We start from the raw sequence: 26,116 nt of genomic DNA on the forward strand, positions 1-26,116 counted from the left end.
TTCAGTTGACTATCCCGGATATTCGAAAGCAAAGCGGGCCAGATGGACGCGAAATGCGTTTCCAGTGACTGTGTGGCAGGAGACCAGCACCGTCCTACCCCATGGCCCCGCCTGGGATGTGGCAACATGGCAAACGCTCCGCTGTGCGTTCCGTTTGTTCCGCGACACGGACGCGAAGAAGGGAACAGTGCCACCGCAGGTGTGGCCAAGTGTCCTCGCACCTGCCGGTGCGCGGTCCACCGTCGGCCGTGCGCTCGAAACCGAGCGATTCCAGACATTTCTGTCTGCACCCCAGTCCGAATAGATCCATATTTTTCATCTAGATAACCGTGGGGGCAACCTGTCGGACTGGTGAACGTGTGCGTAAAAGCGCAAGCGTTTTTTTTCATCACTACTTTTTAAAAAGTACTTAAAGTATTACTTTTAAAAGTATAACCGGGTTGCAGGCTTTACCGGTAATGCCATAACTACAGAGAAGGAGTAGCGGTCTTACCTTCTTGAGCCAGGGTTGCTTGGCACAGGGTGAGTGCCAGGGTTACCAGGGCAAAGTTGGAGAGGTCCGTGCGCCACGCTCTCCGCTTCTTCCGGAACAGGCGAAGCTGAATATCCATAGCTTTACTTTTATTTCTCTGACTGACACAACGAGGCAGGACAGGTTCGAGTCGAAAGGAGCTCCGACCGAACTGTCTTCTATCCCCAGGCCACCCTGTCTGGAGTAAACCAAAAGCCGCCCTTTCACCTGACTTATGTACAAAGTGGCTGAACCGGGTCGGGAAGGGGGGGATTAATCGGTCGCTAAAGCCCCATTGAGAAGTGGAGTGAAAGTGAGCGGAGAGAGCAGAGAGAGTCTCCGAAGTCGCGGGCTCTCTCTCTCCCCGTCCCTCTCTTCCTCTCTCCCCCCTTCTTACTGCGTCCCGCGAAAAGCCGGCGCACAGAGAGAGAGAGAGAGAGAGAGAGAGGGAGAGAGAGAGAGCGCGCAGAGGGGCGGGAGGTTACACGTACGCTACGTGCGCAAACGAAGAGGAGATGGAGACGCTTGCAGCCTCCGCAGATAATTGTTGAACGTCGTTTCATCATCTGATGATCAATAAAATGTAACCTTGCTCTCCCGTTATCCTCCAAGATAAAGAAAAAATATGGATAGATTTTAATACTGCGTTATAGACTTTCTTCCAAAATACCCATTATAAAATGATAATCATCTCAGGCCAAGAATCAACCTGATGGTCACAATGAGAAAACTGTGTGTAATGATAATAACGATAATAGAACATAATATAATGTTCTATTAAAAGTCTAAAAGTTTAATCTGCAATTTACATTCGAACTGCTTTGAAGAATAGAAAACATTTTATTACCTTGAGATCAGCAACCTCAGCTGGACAGAAGACCACACCCAAATCGGTACCGCAATCCGATTGGTCGCACTTAACAACAAAACAAATAGGGCAATTAACAACGTCAGAAAGTAAGCAAAGGGCAGAATAAAATGTAATAATGTGAATGTAAATTCAAAAGTTCTGCACATTTTTACATGGCTTGGCCAGGCTGACGCAGCTCCAGCCGTTTTCCTTGAAAGGCGGTGTGTAAGTCAGAAGGCTCTAATTAAGGATAATCACACTTTGATGCTCTTTCCCTCTCGGTCGGTCTGGTTCCCTCTCATTTCTCCCTGTTTTCATCTTCGCTCTGCACAGGGGGGACAGGCCTACCTTCCCTCTGCTATTTTTTGCCTGCCGCCATGCACACTGCAGTCTGCACCACACAAGCAAGGTCTTCGTCCAGGACAGACTGCTTCAGAATATATATATAAAAAAATAATAATAAAAAAACAAATAATTCACAAAAGTAGAGAGGACATAAAATCTATGCAATTTTGAGCTTCCAATGTAGCAAGATAGAGACGTCGAAACGGGGAGTCTCTTGGCACCCAGTGACAATTCTGTTTTCAGTGGCGTCTTAATTAATCACTTAATCAACGACCTGCTCTGGGATGGACAAAACCCGACCAAACCCGAGTTTTATTATCCCCTGTGGAAAACGGCATGGGAATCGTGTGGGCCAAGTGGCATGGATGTCTCCCAGCACACGGTGGGGACGTTTCACACGGTGAAAAGTGCTTTTTTCCCCCAGTAAAGCTCAGCTGTGACCATCTCTGCCCCGTTAAAATGTTATAAACCCGAACCGAGCGGGTTTAAGGACGAGCCAACACAGATGGGCGGCGACCGTGACCTTCGTCGCAACACGGGCTGACGTAAACGCCTTTCAACAAGGCTGTTAGGACACATGATGAGGGAAGCCGTCCTGTGGTGTCTAGAAGCTTCCATGGGAAACTCACCAGTCAGCATCAGCATCTCACAGAAGGGTCTGCACCTTGAAAGTGCCAGAGCTTCAACACAAATCCATTAAAGGCTACTAATTTGTCTGTGGCGGATTTTAGGGTTGGGATGAGGAGCACATGTTGTGTGGCGAGCAAACCCAAACGAACAGAGGTCCCGACACCCGTTGGACGTTCGTCATCCAGCCAAGAACGTTAACCGAGCGCTGGCCTCGTCTCCAGGCACGAGTGGCACACAGACAGATAGAGCAAGTGCTCATGGGCAGCCTGGCTATTTTCGACCAGGGGACCTTGTAATTACAATAAAGCGAGCAGATTATATTGCGGACTTCCTTGAAAAGTCTGTATTTTACTGGGCTGGGCTGCAAACCGCATACACACACACACACACACACACACACACACACATATATATAGACACACACCCTACCCTGCTGCCATGCACCGAAATAGATCAGAGGCAGGGCAGGAGGAAATGGCCTGGCATGTGCATGGGTGCACAAAGGGCGGAGGGGGGGGTTAATAGGGTACACCCACTTACTGCGGGCTTTAAGCCGAAAAACAGGTAGACCTCGGCTGGGGAAGAGAGAATGAACGAGAGAGGGAGAGAAGGACAGAGGATGAGTTGTGTACGTGATATTGGACCGAACACGCCCAGCTAACCAATTACCGAGAAACTAGGCTTGAGGGAGGCAGAAGGAAGGAGGAAAACGGAGCTAGCCGGAGGAAGTTTTTTTCTGTTTGTTTGTTCGGGGAGCGTTTGCAGCCTTCTTTAGCAGTAAAACAAATCTGTGTGTGTGTGTGTGTGTGTGTGTAGGTAGATGACTGTGTGTGGCAATGCACTTTACCACCCAGGGTGTGTTTGCCAGAGTGTGAGGTTGCTGTGTATGTATATGTAGGGCACGGCTGCGCTGGCATGCAGAAAATTTGCACAAAACAGTCCCGGTGCACGTAACGTGTCCCTGCTTCAGTCCATTTAGCACCATTAGCCACGATTTAGGAAATTCTTTTTGGACCGAGGTCTATTAAACTGTGGAACACTGTAAAAATAGAATTGCAATACCTTAATTTTGATTTTAGAAAATTTTGATATTAGAAAATTTGACCAGTGGGGTGAAAAAAAAAATGGGTAGCAGGGAGATCTTCAGGAGGAAGGTAGGAGAGAGAAGGATGGGGCAAAGGCCACGGAAAGGAACAGGGAGGGGGGGGGGTGCAGGAATGAACAGATGCTGGAGGGCGGGGGGCTTTTAGGCACGCGGAGGGAACAGGGTATAAATGAGGACCATTGATGGAGGAGAGAGAGCGGGATCAAACATTATTTACTCAGAGAAATGCCAGAAAGAAAAAGGGTGGGGAAGGAGGAAAGTGGGCGGGGCAGACAAACTGATTGAGGGTGATGGGTGGGGAATCGCATCAAGTGAACTACTGACTGAGGTGTGGAGGAGAACTTTGGGGATATTCATGTCTGAGAGAGAGAGAGAGAGAGAGAGAATTATGCTCAAATCCTGCACTGTACTGTACATCTGTAAAACGTTCATGTAAGTTTTCGCGCCACGAAAGCTCTATGGCCATCAGTTAAGATAATGCATTTTATTTTTGTGGTTTTACAGAGTTTATGATGCGCAAACGTACTGAGCCATGCCCCGTTTGCATACATGTCATTACCACTTGTAACACAAAGAGACTTGCAAGAATTCTACTGAGCTTTCTAGGCTTAGAATCTGATCTCTTTTCTACTCTACTAATAACTCCATCAAGTCTAGAGAACATAATTAAAATTTTTAAATTAGCAAAACTGCAATGAACCTTTTTTTTTCACATTTACAGATCATGTGTCTGGCCAGAGAAGTAATGATCTTGCTTTTTTGCTTCATAACACCAGTGACTGAAATTTTGTAATTTCAAAAATATTGCTTTAGTTTTTGTGCAGCTCTGTAATGAAAATGCACCTACTTGTGTAGACATCTCCTGACAGTCTCCATACACACCAGCAAAAGGTTTCTCCCAGTTGCTCCTCCCTAAGAATGGATTTCTGAAAGCATTATATGAAGACATCAGGGTGGTAGTCGCCTAGTGAGTAAACCCCACTTACTACCATTGTGTCCCTGAGCAAGACACTTAACCCTGAGTGTCTCCAGGGGGACTGTCCCTGTAACTACCATTGTAGTAAGTGGGACTACCTGAGCAAGCCACTTAAGCCTGAGTGTCACCAGGGCTCTGGATATGAGTGTCTGATAAATGCCATAAATAGTTGGTGCAGTACCAATATATTGCATGTTTTTTAAATTGCCTTATGTTTTCTATTCACCATCTGTGCAGTTAGCCTTCATCCTGACCCCGGGCTGGTTTTATCACTCTATTTGCTTTGCTAACAACCTAAATGACACTAAGACCTCAGCCTCCTTTCATGCTTAGTGGGAAAGGGCACGACGCGGAGCATCATGCCTAAAGTCAACATGACTGGCCTGACCTGCCCTCCGTCCACGGAGATGAGCCGAGGCCCAGCACCGCTTCCACGCCTCCCTATTTATTTAATAAAAAGAGCGTCGATAAACCAGTCAGAGCAGCAGTGCAATAAACGTCACTGCCCCAAATGGAAACATCTCCCATGTTCTCGTATGTCAGAGCTTCTCTTCTACGCCTCAGGCATTGCATACATGAAAGAACTGAATGTGGCTGTTTACAGTGCACTTTGTAGAACAGATTTGTAGTAGAGCCTATAGGGACCTTAGAATTAAAGTGTTGGCAGGCAGGAAAAGAAATCCAGACATGTAATTGCCTTTGGTGTACTTCTGCACACAGTTTGAACCATGGTGTGGTTGTGTGATGGACCAATCCCTGCCCAGGGCAACCCTGGAGTAGGTGCATCTGATTTTTTGGGGTCTGGGTGTCACCAACCAGCTCTGCTTACGTCCAAATAATTGCTGAGCAACTCCAACAAGCTCAGGTAAATAAAACGTCCTTGACTCTGGACTGCATTTGGAAGGACACCTTCTGGGTTTTCAGACAGAAATACTCAAATACTGGGAGTGGATGATAAGTTCTGATTAGTTCATCACGCAGCTGAACACACATCTTGATATCACCTGATGGCAACCTACGTAAAAAAGTTCCGAGCGAAAACTTGGCTCGGCCACGCACTGTACAGACATAATGCACCTTTGTGGAGCTTTTCTTCCATGGGTTCCTGAACGAGGAACGCCACAATGGGACTGGTCAATCTGGAATGTACTCTGGGGAGAGTATGAGGAGGAAAGGGGAATGTACCACTGGGGTGTTGAGGAAGGGGGTGGGGTTGGGGAAAGGCCTGGCAGAACAGAGGGGTCTTTTGTGAGACAGGAAGGGGCAGTGACAGGCCAAGCCTGTACAGTTTGGGAAGGAGAAGGGGAGAAAGCAAGAGAAAGAAGAGGCCTCAATGTCATATTAATGTAATGATTAATAATAAGTAATCATCATATCAACATTTTATATAAAGCAGATTTAATAAATACCCCTATAACACTTAAAATACAATATAATACAAAACAACAGAAACTTTTTATTCCCCGAGTTTGACATTTATTACTGTAGAATATTCTAGTCACTCCAAATGAGGATGTGACAAGTCCTACCCCCGAAGGCATGAATATTCAGACAATGTTTGAACTCAGATCTGGACTTTTGCTGGAGTTGGCTGTGGTTGCTTTTTGGTTGGTCATATGTAATTTCCAGCCCGCAAGTTCGGCATTGGATAATGTCGGGACAAATAAACGTGGTACAGACACAGCGTAACAACAATTTCCCTTTTCCTACTGCCACTGTTTCCCCACATTTCCTCTCATAGACACTCTTATAATAAACATTATTAGCATGAACGAGGGTCTTATCATCTGCAATAGATGTTTATGCTTATGGCAAAGTATTGTATTTAGGTCGAATGAGGTACAAGGTAGCATCTTAATAAATCATTATCTTTACGATCATCAAGTCCATTGTTTGGGCTGGTTTCTGTTCCTTAAGAAACAACATTCGCTGCTCTAGGCCTGTGATCAATGCATACGTGAGTGAAAAAATATAACGGGACCAGTTCTGGCACACAAGTGAGACGGTTGTGCAACATTCGGTCATTTAACCAATGTTGGTTGCACACCAGTATCTCCAATTGTGTCATAGTGATATGGGTGTAATTTTAGGGAAACACCAATTAACACCAATTAACGCCCTGCAAATGACGCAGGGCCTGGTGATCGTGGTCACTTACCTGTACCCATCTGAACCTGAGGAACATCCACCCCGGCTACCTGACATTCACCTTCCAGAAATGAGGACGGGTATGGGAGGGGTGTTTGGGGGGCGATAGCATCGGTCAGATGCCCGCAGTTATTTAGTGCCATTAGTTGGGCCGGGATTTACTGCCATTAGTTGTTTGCCATGCAGCTGAGAGGGATAATGACATCTTCGCCATACGGGGAGCGATTTCTCTGCTCCGCTCATTTCGTGCACCCACTGCCTTGGCATGAAGAAAGTGAGTTTTAAAATGTAAATAATGTTTTCTGCCTATAGCGCACAGAATGCTTTTACCGTACAGTTTACCATAGCTATGTCTTTATAGCTATGGTAAACGGTACCTATAGCAACAACAATAACTAAGAAGCTGGTCGGATCACCGCTAGAATCCAACCACAGTACATACATCACCGTTCCCCCAACACGGTGAGGAATGGACTCAACAGAATCATAGGAATCTTGAACTCTTTGTCATGTTCTTAACGCAGTTCTCGAACAATCAAAGTTTATTGTCCTGCTGAAAGAAACCACTGCCACCAGGGAACCATGAAGCTACCATGAAGGGGTGTACATGGTGTGCAAAAATCTTTGGATAGTAACACGCACACAACAAAATCTCCCAGTAGAACGTGTCACACTGGCCCTGCTGGCGTGCCTTCTTCTCATAGTGCCTCCCATGACCAACAGGTCACCTTCTTTCATTGCATCACGGTCCAGTTCTGATGGTCACATAACCTTTGTGGGAACTTGTGGTGGTGGTCGAAGGTTAACATGGACGCACAGGCTTGGCCACCCATGACCATCAATTGACCAGTTGTCCTTCCCTTCTGGTAAGTACTAAGTACTGAAAATTCAGTCCACAGCCAAGACTGTTTTTAGAGCCACATGACTCCATTACAAATAGGCCTTTGTCAGGGTTCCTCAGATTCACCTACACTTGCTAAGTTCCCCTGCATTCCAACACGTCAACATCAAGATCTGACATTGCATTAGTGCGTGTGTGCTTTCTGAGTGCGGTTCTTCAATCTGTCCCGTAGGGTTAACGTCCAAGCAGTAAATTGTACACTTTCCCCAATGTGCACTGACAGAACATGAAAAGACCAGTGTTGGCATTTCCATTCGGAGGCCAACCGAAAAGCTTCAAAAGTGTGCACTTAGATGCTTGCAATACAGCAAAGTATAACCTTCAGAATATATACAATCATAATGATTTACATTCATGGCACTTACAACCAGTAGTGACAGGCACAGTCCCCCTGGAGACACTCAGGGTTAATGGTAGTAAGTGGGATTTGAACCCATAGGCGAGTGTGTTACCCACTAGGCCACTACCACCCATTGTCGGTACATGCTGTATGAAAACATCAAGACATGCAAATGCTTTTTATTGGACAAAATGCAGCCAATGGAACCCAAACTACCGGCAGTCTTCTCCTTAGATGATAGTTTTTAAAAAAAAAGGCCACTGCTCACTCTGCAACCTCAGAATTTGCATGGTTCAATATTGGCCCAAGCGCCATTGCTCTGAATTACATGCACACATGGTTACATTTACATTTAAGGCATTTATCAGATGCCCTTATCCAGAGCGACTTACAATCAGTAGTTACAGGGACAGTCCCCCCTGGAGACACTCAGGGTTAAGTGTCTTGCTCAATGGTAGTAAGTGGGATTTGAACCCGGGTCTTCGGGTTCATAGGCGAGTGTGTTACCCACTAGGCTACTACCACCCTGTTATATACAAATGAGGTTAGCAAGGGCGCGGCCTGTACATTTGTAGGTCAGCGATTTATTTACTTGAGTCAGACCTCAGCAGCATTTATGGCCCATTTCATTTGGGATTAAGGTAAATATTATGTGCTCGTGCATATTTGACAAATAGAGAGCAGGGACCCGTCAAGACAGGTCCATACAAAATCTGTCCAGTAGTATTGTGCTTAAAAAGGCAATATTGTGCTATTGTGCTTAAAAAGGCCAAGAAAACGTTTTTTTTTTTTTTTTTTTTTTAATTATGGAAATGTTACCACACCCAATATAAAACCCATAATCTAAACGTTGCAAGGCAAGCCACAAAAAAGCCTGCCATGGACTCCACCTTGGCATAGTCTAGTTTTTACTGAACGCAGCGAGCCCTGCAACAGAACAGCGTTAAGTGTTGAATTGATGTGCGCCATTGGCTCTGGATGTTTGTTGGCGCGCCCCCTCGCGGTCGCCCCCGGCACGGCAGACGTCGTCGGTCAACGTGCCTCCTCCTGAGAAACGTAGAAAACGCGACGGCGAGTGGTTCACTGCGCATGCGCGTGGTAAGTCGGACGCAAAGAGGAAAACTGAACCTTTAACTAGTGTATTCCAAACTACCGAGCACGGTAACACGGCGACAGAACATATCCATTATCACAGTTAAGTATACGGAACGTTTATGTAACTGGTGTAACACTTAATTTTCTTTCGTTTCTTTCACTTTCATTCTTTTTTTTTTTTTTTTTTGGGAGTAGAGTCGGTGCATGGACCGTCCACATGGGACCCGCTCTGGAGAGCCCGGCCACCGGCTGAGTGAGCCGGAGCTCCCTCTGGCGGACGCGGCGGGGACGGCGCCCGGGCTCCGCGCTCGGGACCCGGGGGTCCTGCTGGACTGAACTCCCGTCGGTGGGAGTTCACGGGCCAGGTGCGGCCGTCTCTTCACGGAGAACCAAGGAAATTTTAATTATCTAAGAAATAATAGAAAAACACAGACACGGCTGTATTAAAATCTTTATTCAGACATGATACATCAAACAGAAACGGTTTCAGAATTAATGACAAAAAAAAAAAGAAGAGAAAAATCTATTTTTTTTAAACCTCCATTCTTTCCAACACACAAGACACTCACTCATTTCAACAAGTATGCCAGATATAAACATGACAAAGAAAAGAATAGAAACGAAAGTGACTATCCCACTTGATTTTCTTTTTTTTTTTTTTTTTGCATTTTGTGTAATTCTCCTGGACAGAGATGAGCAGAGCAGGAAAAGGGGAAAACGGGTAACTTTTGTGGCAATTTAAACAAACAAAAAAACACTATCGCTATTTAAAAAAAAAAAAAAAAAAAAAAGTAAGAATCTTTTTTTTCTTTAATTAACGTCAACATCTGATGAAGTTTCGGCCTGTCAGCTCATTCCAACGAGGTTCATCTTTCGCTCCAAACTCTTCTCCTTTATAGGGCGTGCGTCTCTTTTTAAGCCCCCCCCCCCTCCTTTAGTTACTTCTTGCCATGAGACGTTGGGAAGAGATCGCACCTTTGGGCTTCGGATTTGTATTATTTTTTCTCTCACTTCGTGTCCCCACCTCAGTGGATGGTGACAACTTCTGGAAGAGTCAGCCCACCTGTACAAGTAAACACGCGCTCATTTTTTGTGATGACACAACCCCCCCCCCAAAAAAAAATTAAAAATAGAAGAAACCAAATCATCCTTCACCCACGCTGCACACCATTGCAGGGCATCGCTGCGACCCTCCGCAAGAAACTGATTTGCTGTGGAGGTTGACCTTTCGCCCACGCCGTTACGGTTCCCTCGGCTACACAGGAGACTGCGGCGGGCGAAGCGGCCATCGCCAGGCACACCGTGGGCGGCTCACAGTCATTCTTCCCACCCGGTTTGGCAGTGTCGTGTCGGGTGCTTCGATGTGAAGGGGAAGCGCACGAGTATTCAGGCCTTTCTAGCAGTTGCAGCAGGATGACTGGCTATGGAATGCCTCCATAAATAATTAAATAACGATTGTTGTGTCCTCTGACTCGTCAATGAAGAGGTCTTTTAAAAGCTTTTCAAAAGCATTACGAAGGAAAAAAGAAAAAAGATTGCAGACATTTCTGAAACACAGGGTCCGTCTGCTGTGCATAGACCGCAGGCTCGGGCACACATCTCAGTCGACAAAGTCCTACTGAACGAAGCATGCCGCGATCAAGTATTTATATTAAAAAAAAAAAAAAAAAAAAAAAAAAAAAAAAAAGTGGCCACCACACTCAGCTCCGAAGATCATGCAGACAAGAAATCAAAAGCAACCCGAGCACGCTTGGTCACTTCAGTGGAACTTCTTTGTGTACCCCCCCCCCCCCCCCCCCCCCCCCCCCCCCCCCCCCCCCCCCCCCCCCGTGTAACAGGTAAAAGGAAGACAAAGGGAAAAAAAAAAAAAAAATCTCGGTGTCGAGATGTGACACTCAAATGACGTTTTACAACCAGCCCCTTAAGGATTTCGCAGCTGCCCAGTCAGTGTGTTTTTACAGCGCAGCGAGATCTGTACAGTGTGCCCGATTGGCCAGGACATGTGTACAAATGTAAACACTTCGATTACGTTACCACATTATAAGACATATTAAAAACATACATGTACGATCACACGACTCAGAAGTAAAATATGATTTTCACTTAAAGCTAATTGGACTGGGAAAAAAAAAACTAATGAAAAGCCCCTTTTTGCATGGCCTTCTGTGCAGGCGTCGCAGCGCTTTTAAGTCACGTTTCCGATGCTTTCTGGTCAAATATGCGGTGACTGAACAAATAATCGGCGAAATCCTGGAGGTGCTGGCTAAGGCTTGGTTATATGAAGAGAGGGAGAGGAAAAAACAAAAAAAACACAGCACCCAATACCACTCAAATTCATTCTTACCACCCCAAAAAAAAAAAAAAAAAAACTCAACCTGGGCAGATGTTCAAAAATGACTAAATTGGTTGTACATGACAAAGCGCTGGAAATCTCCTCAGCGACTGGTGCGAAAAAGACCCCTCTGCCACCGGCCTCTCCACCAACCGCTACAAACGACCTACTTCTGCGCGGACAAAGACGCCATCTGCCTTGCACTTAGTGCGTGAGCGATACTGGGGAATCGTCTCTGCAAGGGGAAGTCGACGCTTCGGCTACAAACGGCGCTCGTGATGGTAGGAAGCACCTCGGCGTTCGCAAAACAAACCGTTACGACACGAACAAAGCTTGAGACTTGCATACGGAGAGTGTGTGCACGTGCATGTTTGGATGAGTGCAATGGTGTAGATGGCAACAAAAAAAAAAAAATGCACATAATGCAATTTAGGCGTATCTCAGAGTACAGGCATGAGCGTTACGAACTGACAGGTTTTAACAGCACCAACAAACCCGTATTCGGCTTTTTGTTGACACTTGCAAACATGTAGTAAGCTGTACTCCCTTGTGCGGCTAATTTGCATATTCTTTATTATTTTTTTTCCCCCCACGGGTCGGTCGCTTCCAACGCGGTTATGATTTCGACTCCTGCCGGATGCATAGATCAACGTGAACTGCTGGTTTTACGTTTTGTGAAAAATAGTTTTTCGTTCCTGCTAAACTGTTAATTTTGTGCCACTGCACGTTCACCTGGGCTTTTGGTTTTTGCCTGAAATCGAGTGGCAATCGAGTACCACGACTGAACAAACGCACGAGAGTATGTACACGTGAAGCAGAAGAGGACAGGCACTGATGGAAACGGACAGTACGCCACCACGGGTCCTTCCTGCGGTCCAATTCAGGCCAAACTACCGATCGTCGGTCTCCGAAAAAAAAGCACACAGGACCAAGTGGCGCACAATCCAGCACCAGCTTCTTTGTAAAATCGACGCAATTTCAAAACACAGATGCACCTTGCGCATTAATGGATGTGTTCATTCTGCACAGAGCGGCGTACGACGAGAAAAACAAGCTACTAACGTGGTGAGAGAACCCGACTGTGAAGAAAAAATGGTAACTAGGTAACTAGTCTCAAAAATACACACACGATAACTAGGATGATCCGAATCCCTTTGACTTAAGTGAGCTATGTTTCTGTCTAAGAGAGTTGTGTCCAAGGGTGGAAACAGAGCCATGGGTGGAGAAAATGGGAGGAAAACAAGCATAGAAATGGCCCTGTAAAACTTCATTATTTAAAAAATAAAATAAAAATAAAAAAAAAAAAAAAAAAAAAAAAAAAGAGAGAGAGAAAAACACCCCTGTCCACATACACAAACCCCTGGCTTTGCATTTCATTTGGGGCTAACCCAAGTGCAACCCTGAATTTCACTGCTTGTATAGCTTTGCCTCATTACATGAGTACAGTACTTAAAAAATATTAATTCAAAGTTAAAGCCTGAAATCGCTCGTTTCACGCTCTAGTCACATCAGACGCATCCCTGGCACTCGACAGGTTTACGTGACAATCCGATGTGTTTTTACACCCTTATCGGGTGCTTTTGGGTTAACCCAATAGACCAGCTTACTGTCAAGAAAGGGGGGAAAGTAAAGGGTGTGTGTGGAGCTGAATTAACGTCACCAGGAAAATCGGGAAAAAATGACAAATACGCTGCTGAAAATACAGATCAGAAAAACCGCAGTACGTTTTACGTTTTAACTTCACATACTGGTAAAAGTTTCAGTGTGGGGGAGTGAGACAGTTTCCCCATTCAACAGCAGGGTCTTTTCTGGACCGTACCGGCTGAGCAAAGAAGGGAGGGAGTGGAAGGGGGAACGACAGGAAAAGGGGTAGGAGTTGGCTGGGTGGAGCAGGTTGGTGTGAGTGGGGCGTTTAACCAGCAGACACAGTGAGACCCCGAGGCCAGGGCACCGGGCGGCCCTGGCGTGAACTGGATGGCGCTGGAACAGCCTGGCCTAGGTCAGCTGATGTGGCGCCTCCAGCATCTCCATGAGAAAGGTGTCGATGGGGGTGTCGCCGATCAGCTTGAAGAAGAACAGGTGCTCCAGGCACTTCAAGCCGATGGAGCGCAGCGCGGGCAGCCGCAGGAGGAGTTTAGCAAACCTGTGGGTTTATAAAAACAGCGAGGTTCGACCCATTCCAATCATGCCAAAAGTATGCATTTAATGTGCACAAAGCAAAGCTTTGACTAGATATCAACTGTCCCGACTTCCCTACCTGCCCTGCTGCTCTGGGTATCTCTGTTTGCAGTAGGCCTCCAGCGATGCATACACTTTCTCCCGCAGCAGCTCCACCTCACTGGGATTGGAGAGGCCTTTAGCGTCTGAAAGAAAAAGACAGCGATATTACGACATGCCATTGTACACTAACATCGGCGTCTATTTAAAAATTCGTATTTGTCATTACACGTCACACAGTCACACAATGTTCCAACAATTAAATAATAACAATAACATAGTAATAATTTTTTTATTAACTAGTGTAACTAGGGTAAATAAAAATGCTCTTCAGGACTATGTTACATGATGAGGCATTGACAATATATCACACATATCATTTCCATGAGGTGCTGGTGGATGGTGGGGCATTGTAGGTCAGTAGAACTTTTTCAATACGCGTCACCAAACAGTGCTGCAGATCCACACGTTATGCGCTTTACTCGCATGTCACGACCACATTTCAGACATTATGAACCCGATTACAGCATTTATTTTTTTCTTGCGCATCGCTGAATAAAAGCAGACCAGGTGAGGCGGGTGGATGCAATATTACCTGGGTTGAAAAGGATGATGGCTCGGAGGCACCCCAGTTCTGTTTTGTCCATCTGCATGTCCCGCATTTTACTCACCAGTTCGGTAAGTACCCTGAGTCCCGGGGAGAGGGAAACAAGGAAGGACAAGGGAGACAATACAAAAAAAAAAAAAAGAAAAAGAAAAAAGAATTACTGGTTTAGGATTATTTGGAGCAGAGAACAGAGCACCTTTGTTTCAGGGCCACTAAAAAAGGTTCCAGTATTACATAAAACATACAGTGAAATTTACTTGCATCTCCAAATATATGAAGATTTTTGTGTTAAAGCTCTGATGTGTGCTTTTGGGCATTACACACTAGTCATATTATGAAGGTGCATTTATCTGGGGAAAAAAACACCCAGCCAGACATCATTTTTAATGAATTCATAAAACCAGTGTTTCCTTTTAATGGCCCTTCAACATTTCTGTTTAAACTTAACATAAAGGGGAATTTCACTCTGTCCAAATCCTTCATTTATTATATTATTCGGAGGGACGTGATCATGAACATGAGTGATGTTTAAAGCATTCAAATTGATGCATATTTTATTCAAAGGGGTATTACAACCCTGACAGGACATTAATTTTCCACTGAAATTCATCAGGAAAATGAAGTAAAGTTCCCCTTTACGTTATGAAATGACGCCACATATCCCACACAGCAGCAGCCGCAGCATGAAACTGTCCACGCAGCAGAACCCTGAGCACAATGGTGACGCCGCTGGCAGGCAGGCAGATGGACACAGAATACCTCTCACTGTACCTGATCACAGAGGTATTGCACCCGATCACTCTGGCCAACAAATGGGTCATGAAAAGGCTGTGGGTTGTGTGTTTTATTTCTTTTGTTGAAGTGTGTATCGTGTGTAGTGGTGTCATTACCTGTCAAATATGGCCCCAACCTCTGCATTGTGCGCACTCTCCCTGTGTATTCAATCACAGCGTGTTATTACAAGGTCATTACACAGTTACATTGTTATTACATGGTTCCCTATGACATGTATAAGACCATGCCTTACTTATTTTGAACGATAGTTTTTGTTTGTTTGAAGATGGCCTGGCCTGCTAGGAGTAACCAGCTACAGGCTCTTGTTTTGGGGCAGCCTGGTGGAAGTAGCGGTTGGCAGTGAGGTGTAGCAGCACAAACTAAAATCAACGTCATTTAATTGAATTTAATTTAATGAAAAACCACAGGAATTTCTGATTATGAACATTTACTAATTTGGCCCAAGGCCCACAGATGGTCCTTGGGTGTTAAATATCTTCTGCTTGAACATGAAATTGTTAATGCAGTGTCCCCAGTCAGTGTAGCTAGCGCAAAGGCAAAAAAAACAAACAAAAAAAAAAAACGAGAGAAACACACACGCACACTGACAGAGCATTGAAGCAGCCATCCAATCGGCACAGTGGGTTATGCAACAACGAGCCAATAAGAGCAGGGCAGCAGTGAGCAGAAGCACATAAAGGAGCAAATGTTGGTCTACAAGGAGGACAACAAGGAGCTGAGGAGACTTGGACTCGGTTTAGAAGGCAGCATTGTGAACAAGTTCGATTACAGATAGGTGCAAAAACACAGACAGAGGGCTAATTTACGTGGTCTGGGAAAAAAGGAGGAGAAAAAAAAAAAAAAAACACAACAGAGCATGAGACAAGTATATGGGTGGTGGAGAAGAAAAAAAAAAAAAGATCTCAAAACATGCTGGAACCAAAGCTACTGGGAAAATAAAACGAAAGCCTGCAACCAGTTAATCCCAGACTTGGGTGGGAAACGGGCGTCTCACAGCCAACCAATCGCTATCGGCCTTTAATAACAATGTAATTGCTGTGTAACAAGCTGCGAATTGAACACTGTGATTCTAACGTCTAGGGCTGGACAGCGACAGATGCCATGACGTCTGTGACGTGACATCTGTGTCTCCGCTGCTAGTGTGTTGCGCTCTACGCCAGAATACGGTTACTAGGGAGTTATCTGGTTCGTGTGTGTGAGAGAAAAGGGGAAGGTTGACACACGTGGTGTGTGTGTGTATGTGTTATTTAGCGACTTGAGCATTAGTTCCCTGCTTTCTGACATGCGGCATCATTCTACAAAGTAGCCAGAGAGGCAAAAAATCTCAGCCAGAGAGACCCAGACACAAGCCAGCAGAGACTGTTGGCAAAAGAGAGAAAAATAATAATAAATAAATAATCATTCATAATAGTAGTTAATAATAAAAAAAAAAAAAAAAAAACATTCACCTCTCCCTCACCCAAAAGTAATCTATCACATTAAAACGAGGAGGAATTTGATCTTCGGGAATGTCAAAAGACAAAATTTTTTTATGTACATTTTATCTTACTGACCAAAATGTGTACCCCAATCAGCCACAACACCAGCCAAATGTTCCACAAAACATCTCTCAGAAAGCAGGGTTAACTTAAACCAAAGATCACGACTGTCCAATAAGGATTTGGTTAAGGACCCTTAATATTTGTTAATCGAGACATCAATCAATTAAATCCAGCAACTGAGAAATCCTGTTCCGTGGAACACCCACCCACGTAGTTCCCTTCTTCGGACCAAAATTAGTATTTTAAAGGTAAAGGCAGGAGGAAGCAAGGTCCCCTGACATGAAAATTTGAGATTTAAGATTACTACCAGTTCCCCTAGCCTGCCTATGGTCCTGCTGTGGCTAGAAATGGCGATAGGTGTGAAGAGTGCTTTGGTCATTCTGCTTCACCTTCACCGGCGGCTCAGATGGTCGGATCTGGAATTTGGTCCTGTATGTAGAAAATGCAGGCACATCTTCCTGTCTGTGGCAAACGTTGTGGTTGGTCAATGGTGTTGATGACGTAATTTCAGCGAATGGCCCCTCAAACTCTATTGGCCGCTCTCCTCCCTGTCCCGCCTGTCTCCTCCTAATTAGCATTTAAAGCTACAGACGCCGAAACGGCGCGTTCTGGGGAAATCTCATTGTGGGACTGGATCAAAGTGGCTGTAATATCGGAAAGAAACTTCAGATACAGTATTAGGGGACCACTAAGCCCTGTCCCATAATGCCTTGTTCACACTGCACAATTTCAAGCCTGATCAAAATTGTCTTCACCTCCACGTCTTTAAGAGTAAACTGTGTTTTTAAGTGTTGGGGCTGACTGGCGTAAATTCAACTCCGGAACCCCAGAGTTTTGAGAACAAGAGATTGTCTTTTTTTTTAAACGAGGCACAACTGTGCATTACCTGTCGAAGATGGCTCCTACACCAGCGCTGTGGGCACTGTTCCTGTGCACGTGCAGCCCAGTGGCCAGCAGAATCCCGTCCTTCACCGAGATTGACCGATGCGAGAAGGAGGCGATCAGAAGCTCGTTCCAGCCTGAAGGAGGAAGCAATACATTTGAAATGTGTTGGTTCTTCATTGTTTCACAACGCCACGGATCCCCCTCGGTGCTGTCCGTACCGGCGCGTAGGAGGATGACCTGGTCGTCCAGCGGCAGTTCGGAGAAGTGAGGAATCCTCTTGGCCCACTCCACCAGGGTGAAGAGCTGCTTGTCAGCAGCCTGGCAGATGTTGGTGACAGGGTCATTGGGCTGAGGACAGGAAAGAGTGACAACACAGCCTTCTTAAGCCAGTTAGCAGACACTAATAAACAGGGTTGAAACAATTAAAACACTGGCACACTGGGCAGCCAGGTGACTCTTTCTGTCCGTCTCAATCCTTGCATAGAGGCTAGAGTTTGGCACCCTTGCCAGGCTTCACACAGGAAGTACACCAATCGCATTTACGTTCTTTTAATTGAACAGGTTAAATTGTTTTCATTTAATTTCAACTGGTTAATAGTTCTCAAAAGAGTGTTTAATTAATTACTTGGTTCATAATTAAAAAAACATGAGATGAACTGGGAAACATGGTTCACCTGAATAAGGGTGAACGAGAGGGTTGTAGACATGCAGGGCTTACAGGTAATCCGGATTGTTGCTGACTTAAGTACTTAAATACCGGTGCTTTAAAAAAACAAATAAATGAGGACCATCTATTATGACCAATTAAAGCAAAAACATCGGGACTTAACACACACACAGCATCACGAACTGACCAAATTTATTATAAAGCTGCTACCTCACCACGATGATCAACGTGCTGCTTATTTGTTATATCAACAATTTAAAAAGGTTTTGGGCAATTTTCACTTTCTGTTGCAATTTTATCTACTGCAATACCCCAAAAAATCCGTGGTGGGGCTGGAAATGGCAACCGTTAAGGTCTCGGCAGTCCCAGTGTGCTTACAGAACTGGCTCCAGAGCTCCCATCAGCGTGCAGCTCAGTCTTCTGCTCCACAGCCATCTCAGCTTCCAGAATCTTCTCCACGGGCATCTCCTCATTCACGGCGCTGGTGGACTCGACCTCTCCGTCCCTCTCCTTGTTCCTCTGACGCTCCTCTTGAACGGCTGCGCCCCGGCGTGAGGGAAAAGGAGGGGGGGGCGCAATGGAGCAGAGACAGAGATATAGAACAGATTCATGGGAAGATATGGGGGGGGGGAAAAGAGGAAGATAGATAGAGGAGATATATGACATTGTTTATAAAGACAGAGGTAGGCAGCAGAAAAAGGATATAGTGAGAACCAAGTGAGACATGAGAACAGAAAGATGGAAAGAGAGAAAGAGAGAGATACAGATACATGTATTCTGTGATTAGTTGAAAACACTTTCACACAAGGCTTTCAACATGTCTGCATAGACCGGCCCTATCTATCTTGTGTCTTGAAAGGGGGGGGGGGGGGGGTCTTCTTCCACTGCATTTGGTCCATTTCAGAGCATCAGCACAACACAAAAGGCTCACACTTGCACACTCACTCGACCTTTCACTCACTCAAGCACGCCCAATTCCCTCCCCCTTCTTTCTTACATCGTTGTCGTTCATCTTGGACCACTACAGAAGAAGAGGGAGGTAGAGAAAACGAGAGGAAACAAAAGAGGGAGAGAGGGGGACAGGGGTTAGTGTTTACAAGGCCCTCCCCTCCCCCTCTCTTCTCCTCCTCTGACTCATTCTGCTCAAAACATTACCAGATCTATCAATTCTGCACCCACAAACAAAGATACACATCATCACAGGTCTCACTGCCGCCTTTTTACACTTTCCACAGGAAAGATTTATAGATGCGGCCCGGTCAGGAGAGGCCAGATATACAATAAGGTTTCATTGAATAGTGATGACGTTTTTGTCTGAAATTGCTAGACCACCTCATTTAATGCACCTGAACATGAACAGGGCCAAAAATACTAATTTTGTAATTAATGTTTTTAAAAACTGTATTCTTAAATGGCAGGTCAGTTTGAGACACAACATAATCGAAGAGTTCAACAAAAATGCATATTCAGAAGGTCCAGCCTCTGTCCCTTTATCTCTCAAGTTATGTGGCTCACAATGAACTAAGTATTAAGCATTAGAGAGGAACTTGGATGCAATATTCTCTAAGCTTGTATTCAATGTCTTGAATATTAATCAAGAATGCATACAAAAGAGTTTCCTGTTATTTTGTATTAAATCTGAAACATATATATATATATATCAAACCTGCACATTAAAACGTCAAACCAATCATGCATAGTGTCAATGTGATAGAGGTGTATGAATCTATTACCTTACAGAGTCTACACGTTCTACAGTGTCTTCACTCGAGAACACTGAGCTCTAAATGTTTCATTAGAATCTGTACGCATGGAAGACTTGACTGAATGCACGAGAAGCAGATGGAGAGAAAGAGAGAGAGAGAGCAGGCATTTTCCCCCCTTCTCCTCTCTGTGCAGGGGGTTGACTACCTTCTCTCTTCATGCCCATGGCCAGGCACTTCTGGTAGCGGCAGTATTGGCAGCGGTTGCGTTGCCGCTTGTCTACCAGGCAGTCCTTGTTGTCCCGGCAGGTGTAGCTCAGGTCCTTCCTCACGGTGCGCTTGAAGAAGCCTTTGCAGCCCTCGCAGCTGTACACACCGTAGTGCTTGCCTGGTGACGGAGACAGACGGACGACAGGATGCAAAAAGAAGAAGAATGAGAAAAAGAAAGAACACTTCTTTACCAAAAAATGAATAATGAAAGTGATGTTACATTAAAAAAAGCCTGAAACATTGGCCAGGATTTACAGTTTTTTTTTACAGTCTTTCATGCACTGTTGAGACTCATGCACTCACGTCACTGCTTTGTTTCGGGTCAAACACATTGACGCACATATATGCAATCGATGACGCGGGCACATTGCACCAGCCCTAAATTTTTGCTAGATCAAATACAATGGCCCACATTTCACAGCTAAGAATAACCCCTTTCATTCAAAAAAAAAGAAAAAAGTATGTGGCACATAAACAAGGGCAGCAGATCAATAAATAAATGAATAAAAATAGAATTTGAGCTCATGGTGGAGAAATGAAGATTCTGGAATGCAGCGCTCAGAGTGTTTCGTGTGTTCGCAAACACACAGACCAGCAGAAAGTCTGGGGAGCGGGGCGGAGAATGATTTATGTGATCATTCCGATGCCAGCAACCCAAAACCAGAAGAGAGAACTTTTTAGAAGTTCACGGCATCATAAACCCGAGGCGAGGCTCACCAGATGAGCGATCCCCACAGATGGCACACAGGCGCTTCTGAGACAGCATGGGCCCGCCGGGGCTGTGGGCCGACAGCGGCTTCAGGCCGAACGGCGGCTTGACGTCGTCTGAGCTGCTGACCGCGTGGAGGCCCGACATGGACACAGTGGAGTTGATCTGGGGAAAAGGCAAGAAGGAGAGGGGCCAGGGAAAAAGAGAGTGGCAGAACAGGGCTGAAACGACAGTGCAACACCATGCTAACGCTCTCATACTCCTTACCCGAGTGTTTCACCTACTGACTAAAGTGAAGGGCAGGAGAAGTGAAAGTTCTACTTTGGCACATTTTATAGCAGAACTATCCACGTTATAACATAGTTATATAGTTATATATAAAACGATCATATTTAAACTGTAGTTTCAATCTGGCTTTTTAATTGGTTAAGGGCGCTTTCACACCTTAGCTGGTTTGCTTTGGTCTGAATCAGTCGGTGAGTTTGTAACATTTTCCTCTTGGTTCGGTTCCCTTTCACACAATCTAAGCGAAGTAACGCGAGAATTTTCTCTCTGATTGGTCCGATTTACCATCGCGAGAACAACCAGGAAGCTGATCTACTGTTGTGGACTGAGTTTGCAAGAAATTGGACGGGCATGATGCAAGTATATTCACGTGGCTGTTGCCATGGCGATGTTCTATGTATGACATGTCGCAGAATGTGCATAACAGGACAACACAGCAGGTGATTCAAGGTCCCTTATTATGTTTTTTTCCCGCTTTTATATAAATCTTAGTGACCACCTAGTAGTGAATCTGAAGTCCCTTTCCAAAATTCAGCCTTGGTGCAGCATCACTGTCACTTTCAATTTCACTGGGTTGAGCTGCTGCTCACTGGACGGAGAACCATAATGACCAAAAGCACTCTCCATACATATTGCCATTTAGGCTAGTGGAACTTGTATTAAAAAGTCAAGTAATCTGATAAAGTCAAATGTGAAAAAGAAATTACCCATACCCAAATTTACCCATAATTCTATGTTCTGAAATCATTGTCATGTTTGGTACTGTTTCTCTCACCGGGCAGTTCGTGATTTGACGCCAGACAAAACGAACTGCATCAAGGGGGAAACGAAGTTGAGTTCGATTGAAGTGCACTAAAGCCTGTAGGTGTGAAAGTGCCCTAAGAAGAGTCCAGTATTTTTTTTTCTCTATTTTTGCCAAAAGCACCGCCAGCAGAGTCAGTGTCTCGTGTTGTACTGATGAATCACAAAGGCGACGAAATTCCTCACAGTAACAGCACCACGGCAGACATGAAAGGAAACGAGCGAAAGGAAACGAGAGCTCTTTTTACAGCCACCCACACTTGAGAACCAGCATGTAAACAGAGACGTGCCTTTGATCCCCCCAAATCCCCAGATAAATCACACTCACAGTGTTCATGCAAATTATGTTCATTCAAAAGGAGAAGAGAAGTCGGAACCAAGCACCCCCCCCCAAAAAAGGGACCCATTTCCTTAATTGGCCTTACCTCAGCAACAGCGCACAACTTTATATATAGCGGTTAATTAAGAATCAACAGCGGTGAGACAGACAGATTTTTTTTGTTTGTTAGGGAAGACACCAAGTGACAGACAAAGAAAGGGAGGAGAGTCTCGTGTCTCACCTCTGAGCTCCTGGTATACATACTCATCTGTGAAGCAGAAAGAGAGGGATGAGGTAGACGGCAGAGGAAGAGCAATGCAGGACAGAGGGATGAAAGAGAAGAGTGCATGGCGCGGGCATGCGCATGGCGCCTGCTAATGGCGGTGGGTTTTATTAAAAATCGGGGAGAGGTTTGGGCTGATGTAGGTCACGCTGGAGCAATAAGTCCACTTTTGTTTACACAGTGCAAGACTTCATATCTACTGACCCCGGTTCTATATTTAGTGTATATGAAGCCCCCAATTCACTCTATTTGTTAAATGCATTTTCATAAATATGCTTGAACTCCAGGCGATGGATCAGTACTATAGGGTGTTAGAAGCCTAGTGACCCAGGTTCGAATCCCACTTACTAGCAATGTGTCCCTGAGCAAGACACTTAACCCCATAAATACTGATTGTAAGTTGCTCTGGATAAGGGCGTCTGATAAATGCTGCAAATGTACTGCCCAACCATGGCCATTCCGTGAGGTAAGGATGAGATGGGTGGTGGTGATCGTGAGGGGGTGGGCGAAGTTGAAGAGGGAAGAGCAAAGGAAGAGACACAAGTGGGAATGGCGCTCAGGCCACTTGGGGCACTCTTACCTGGGGGCTACTTATCGGGCCGTAGCCCACAGAGGGCGTGCCTGGAAGGCAGGGCGAGCCCAGCGAGGAGCTGATGACCGAGAAAGGTGACCCCATGCTACTGATGGGGCTGTTCACCGCTGAGGTGATGGGCGGCAGCGAAGTCATGGCGGCGGCAGAGGGGCCGAGCGGGGGCGAGCGTTGGCCGGAGGGTGGGGATGACACAGATGAGCTGTCAGGGCTGCGCGAATCTGCGAGAACAAAAATTGAGTCGCATAAGCAACAATGACACACAAATTCAGTAGGATTTTTTAAATAAAGCTATCATCACACAACACTGTTGTCTGGCTTACTTGCACATTCTCAAGGAATTCAGATAAAATTGGAATGGAAGGGTGTTATAACCCAGTATGAACCAGAGGAGGGGGGTGAAAAGATCCAATTCAATGAAAACGTATTGAAAATTTTGTGCGGAAGGCAGAATTTATTAGAAAGCAACGACCGTGCACGGGACAAATCGTAAACCGGATCACCGCAGTATCTGCGCTTCTCTGATAAAACAGGCAATAAAGCACGCAACTGGCAACAAACGTGCTGCGTCGAGGAAATAATGCGACGTTTGCCAACCACGATGCGTCCATTTAAATGACCTCGCACACCAAAATGCACTTGGCACTCTTAAAGAAAAAAATTAAATAAAATAAGCAACGCAAAGCGTCCAAGAGACACACTACTGAGGGGACCACAGACGGAGAAAGTTGCAGTTAAGACGCTACTAAAAATAAGCTTACCTCTACTGTCGCCCATGACGAACCCCGACGTGTGGAAAACGCGATGGCCCGCGCCGATGCGCTCCAATCCCGGCCAGTCTCTGAACTCAAGACCGCGGACTCGGGCCCGGGCCGCCGGCGTCCTTTCCTCGCCGAGATTTGGCTAAAATGTGTGCAGAGGGCTATTCAAGATTGCGACTCAGACCAAACCGCGGCGCAACAACAGGCTGGTGACATTCCGTCCGGCCAAATACGCCGCCAAAGACGGCCGCCGACGGCGACCAGTGTCGGGGGAATTTGTTGTTGTGTCGCGTACGCGGCTAACGAGCTAGTGCGTTAGCCGGACGGCTAACAGCGATCCAGTCAGCGACAGACTCGGGTTTAGTATAGAGCACAAGGATTTTATATTATACACATATATATATATATAAAGCTAAATATTTTTTTCAATGAAATATATACATATTTTTTTTAAATGATCAGATATTCACATAGCTGTAACTCGCAGTCCCGTCCGAATTTACGCTAGCAAAGAAACCAGACAAAAAAAAAAAAAAAAGACTAAAACGGCCTCCGGCAACTGGCGACCGAACGCGCGTTTTCGCCCCGACGGGACACACGCGGCCGTAAATAAGACACCGCCGACGATCCTACGGCAATTTCGCACGAGTACAGCCGAGGCTGTGCGCGTCCGTCCCCACCTCCTCCGTGCGGCTCCCAGCTCTCGCTCCGTCGTCAAGCCTTCCTCTCAGAAAAGGAAACTGTTTACATGAGGGCGACAGAAACGGACACCATTTTGGCTCGACCGCCCCCTCCTCTCTCTCCGCCGTGGAGCCAGAATGGAGGGTGAGGGAGAAAAAAAAAAAAGCGAGGACTTGCGGGCGTGTGGAAATTAAGAGTCAAACAAAGAGTCAAACTGGCGCAAAAACGGCGCACACTGGACCGACGCGGCACGCACGCGTGGCCTCGGTGACAGGTTCATTTTCAGCCACGAAACATGAAACGCCACTCTTTCGTCTAAAAGAAGTGGACGACGACTGGGGACGGTCAGCGCGTCAATCCCCCACCGAATCGGCCGGGAATTATCTGTGGGCGCCGGGCACGCTGGGCCAACCACGCATGCGCCTCTGCTCGTCAATACACACTCCTGTCCGGCAGATGGCGCAGCGCGAAACACTTAAAAGGGAAGCGGACCCGCGAGGTCTCCTTTCTTCTGCGACCGCGGCGGAGGGCTGGATGTGGACGAAACGCCCTTTTACGCTGTAGGATATTTTTTTTTATTTGCATCTTGTAAAACTCGCCGAATGTGTGGTTTTACAAATTAATGTGGTTTTAATTTTTCTGTTGGGACCTTATTCGTAAGATAACCGATATCTTTTTTTCAGATGGTTCAGCGACGAATGTGTGTACCACGTGGCCAGTCCAGGCCCGTCACCTTGAAAGAAGTTTCTTTTGATCAGGTACTCTCTCCTATATGGCGGCGTTTTGTTCTGATTGGACCTGATCTGCTGTTTCTTAAGTGTTCTCAGCAGTGAACTTGCGCTACGAAGGTGAGTTTTTTTTTATTTATTTATTAATTAACAGGGCCAACAAAAAAGTTATCTATTTTGACTGTACTTAATGTTCCCTGTTCCAGTTTTTCTGCATTTATTAGTCTCCCCTGGAGACACTGGGTTAAGTGGGGTATTCTGGTTCATAGACTAGCGTGACTAGTATTTAAGACCCTTTGTTGTACTTGTTAAAATTATTATATTCTGATTCTCACCCACTAGGCCACTACCACCCCACCACTATTTTCTGTATTATGCAGGCCTTTCCAGCGAGGCTCAGCCTGCACTGGCTTTGTCCTTTCCTACAGTGCCTGCTAAAGAAACCTGGGCTTGTTTGAGGCTTTGTCGTATTATGTTTACGGCAAAGTTATGTAATCCCCCAGACATCTATATAATTTATTTTTTTGTATCTGATTAGTACATTTTATTTTTTTAACAATGTGCTTTTTTGTGTTTAGGTGACTTGTCAAAGAATATGGTGTAAAGCGCACTCAAGGTGGGTGAAATCAAAATGTAGCCGACGATTGTATTCCAGGATCTTGTGCTCATAAAATGTCCAAAATTCCAACTGAAGCTGCAGATTTTTCCCCAGAGAGGCTTGTGGCTCTCTCCTTTCCTGCACATTTCCTGTAGAAGCCTCAAACAACTCAACTTTGTGTGCTACAGCTGCTGCAAGTGGCCACCATGCTTAAAGTTTATGAATTTTTAACGTGCAATTTTTCTTTATGCAGGGATATGAACCGGTGCAGGGTTACTACAAACCTACATGTGAGCCCATGAGGCAAGTCCCATTGCATGCAGTCAACTTGCTGCCATTTTTATAGTTTAAGAAACGTGGCTTTTGATAATCAGTGTCATGGTTCAGATGCGAGGTTAATGCAGACAGTTCCAGCGAGGCTGAGCCTGCAGTGGCTCTGTTCTT

The 26,116-nt window shown here is 45.6% G+C and overlaps 2 protein-coding genes, 1 long non-coding RNA gene and 1 other non-coding gene across 11 annotated transcripts in view; 2 read left to right on the forward strand and 2 right to left on the reverse strand.

Moving 5' to 3' along the window:
• Positions 1 to 908, reverse strand: part of col11a2 (collagen, type XI, alpha 2) — a 31,281-nt gene extending 30,373 nt beyond the window's left edge. For both annotated transcript variants that reach the window (XM_028963813.1, XM_028963812.1), the window contains exon 1: positions 494 to 908. In XM_028963813.1, coding sequence (XP_028819646.1) covers positions 494 to 611 — 118 coding nt within the window. In that variant the 5' untranslated portion in view covers positions 612 to 908. The remainder of the gene's footprint in view (positions 1 to 493) is intronic.
• Positions 909 to 10,759: 9,851 nt separating this feature from the next.
• rxrba (retinoid x receptor, beta a) lies at positions 10,760 to 24,467 on the reverse strand. Of its 5 annotated transcripts, XM_028963316.1 has the most exons (14): positions 24,346 to 24,467; positions 23,666 to 23,807; positions 22,896 to 23,125; positions 22,274 to 22,300; positions 20,636 to 20,792; positions 19,857 to 20,036; positions 18,943 to 18,966; positions 18,324 to 18,484; positions 17,497 to 17,626; positions 17,280 to 17,412; positions 14,948 to 14,989; positions 14,046 to 14,137; positions 13,491 to 13,596; positions 10,760 to 13,376 (listed from the first exon to the last, which is right to left on the reverse strand). In XM_028963316.1, the coding sequence occupies exons 2-14, from the start codon at positions 23,679 to 23,681 to the stop codon at positions 13,229 to 13,231; spliced, it is 1,446 nt and encodes a 481-aa protein (XP_028819149.1). In that variant the 5' UTR covers positions 23,682 to 23,807; positions 24,346 to 24,467; the 3' UTR covers positions 10,760 to 13,228. The 5 variants fall into 5 exon arrangements, with proteins under 5 accessions (XP_028819149.1, XP_028819153.1, XP_028819150.1 ...); XM_028963317.1 differs by lacking the exon at positions 22,274 to 22,300 and having other exon boundaries at positions 13,229 to 13,376; XM_028963318.1 differs by lacking the exon at positions 14,948 to 14,989 and having other exon boundaries at positions 13,229 to 13,376.
• Positions 24,213 to 25,976, forward strand: LOC114769919 (uncharacterized). Of its 3 annotated transcripts, none has more exons than XR_003743287.1 (4): positions 24,213 to 24,906; positions 25,030 to 25,194; positions 25,417 to 25,690; positions 25,926 to 25,976. It is a non-coding gene; the product is annotated as an uncharacterized LOC114769919 (long non-coding RNA). The 3 variants fall into 3 exon arrangements; XR_003743285.1 differs by having other exon boundaries at positions 24,466 to 24,906; positions 25,455 to 25,690; XR_003743286.1 differs by having other exon boundaries at positions 24,474 to 24,906; positions 25,653 to 25,690.
• Positions 25,449 to 25,583, forward strand: LOC114770932 (small nucleolar RNA SNORA9). Its single transcript, XR_003743516.1, has one exon. It is a non-coding gene; the product is annotated as a small nucleolar RNA SNORA9 (small nucleolar RNA).
• Positions 25,977 to 26,116: the final 140 nt, after the last annotated feature.

The sequence above is a fragment of the Denticeps clupeoides genome, chromosome 20, assembly GCF_900700375.1.
Source record: "Denticeps clupeoides chromosome 20, fDenClu1.1, whole genome shotgun sequence".
Classification (NCBI taxonomy): Eukaryota; Metazoa; Chordata; class Actinopteri; order Clupeiformes; family Denticipitidae; genus Denticeps; species Denticeps clupeoides.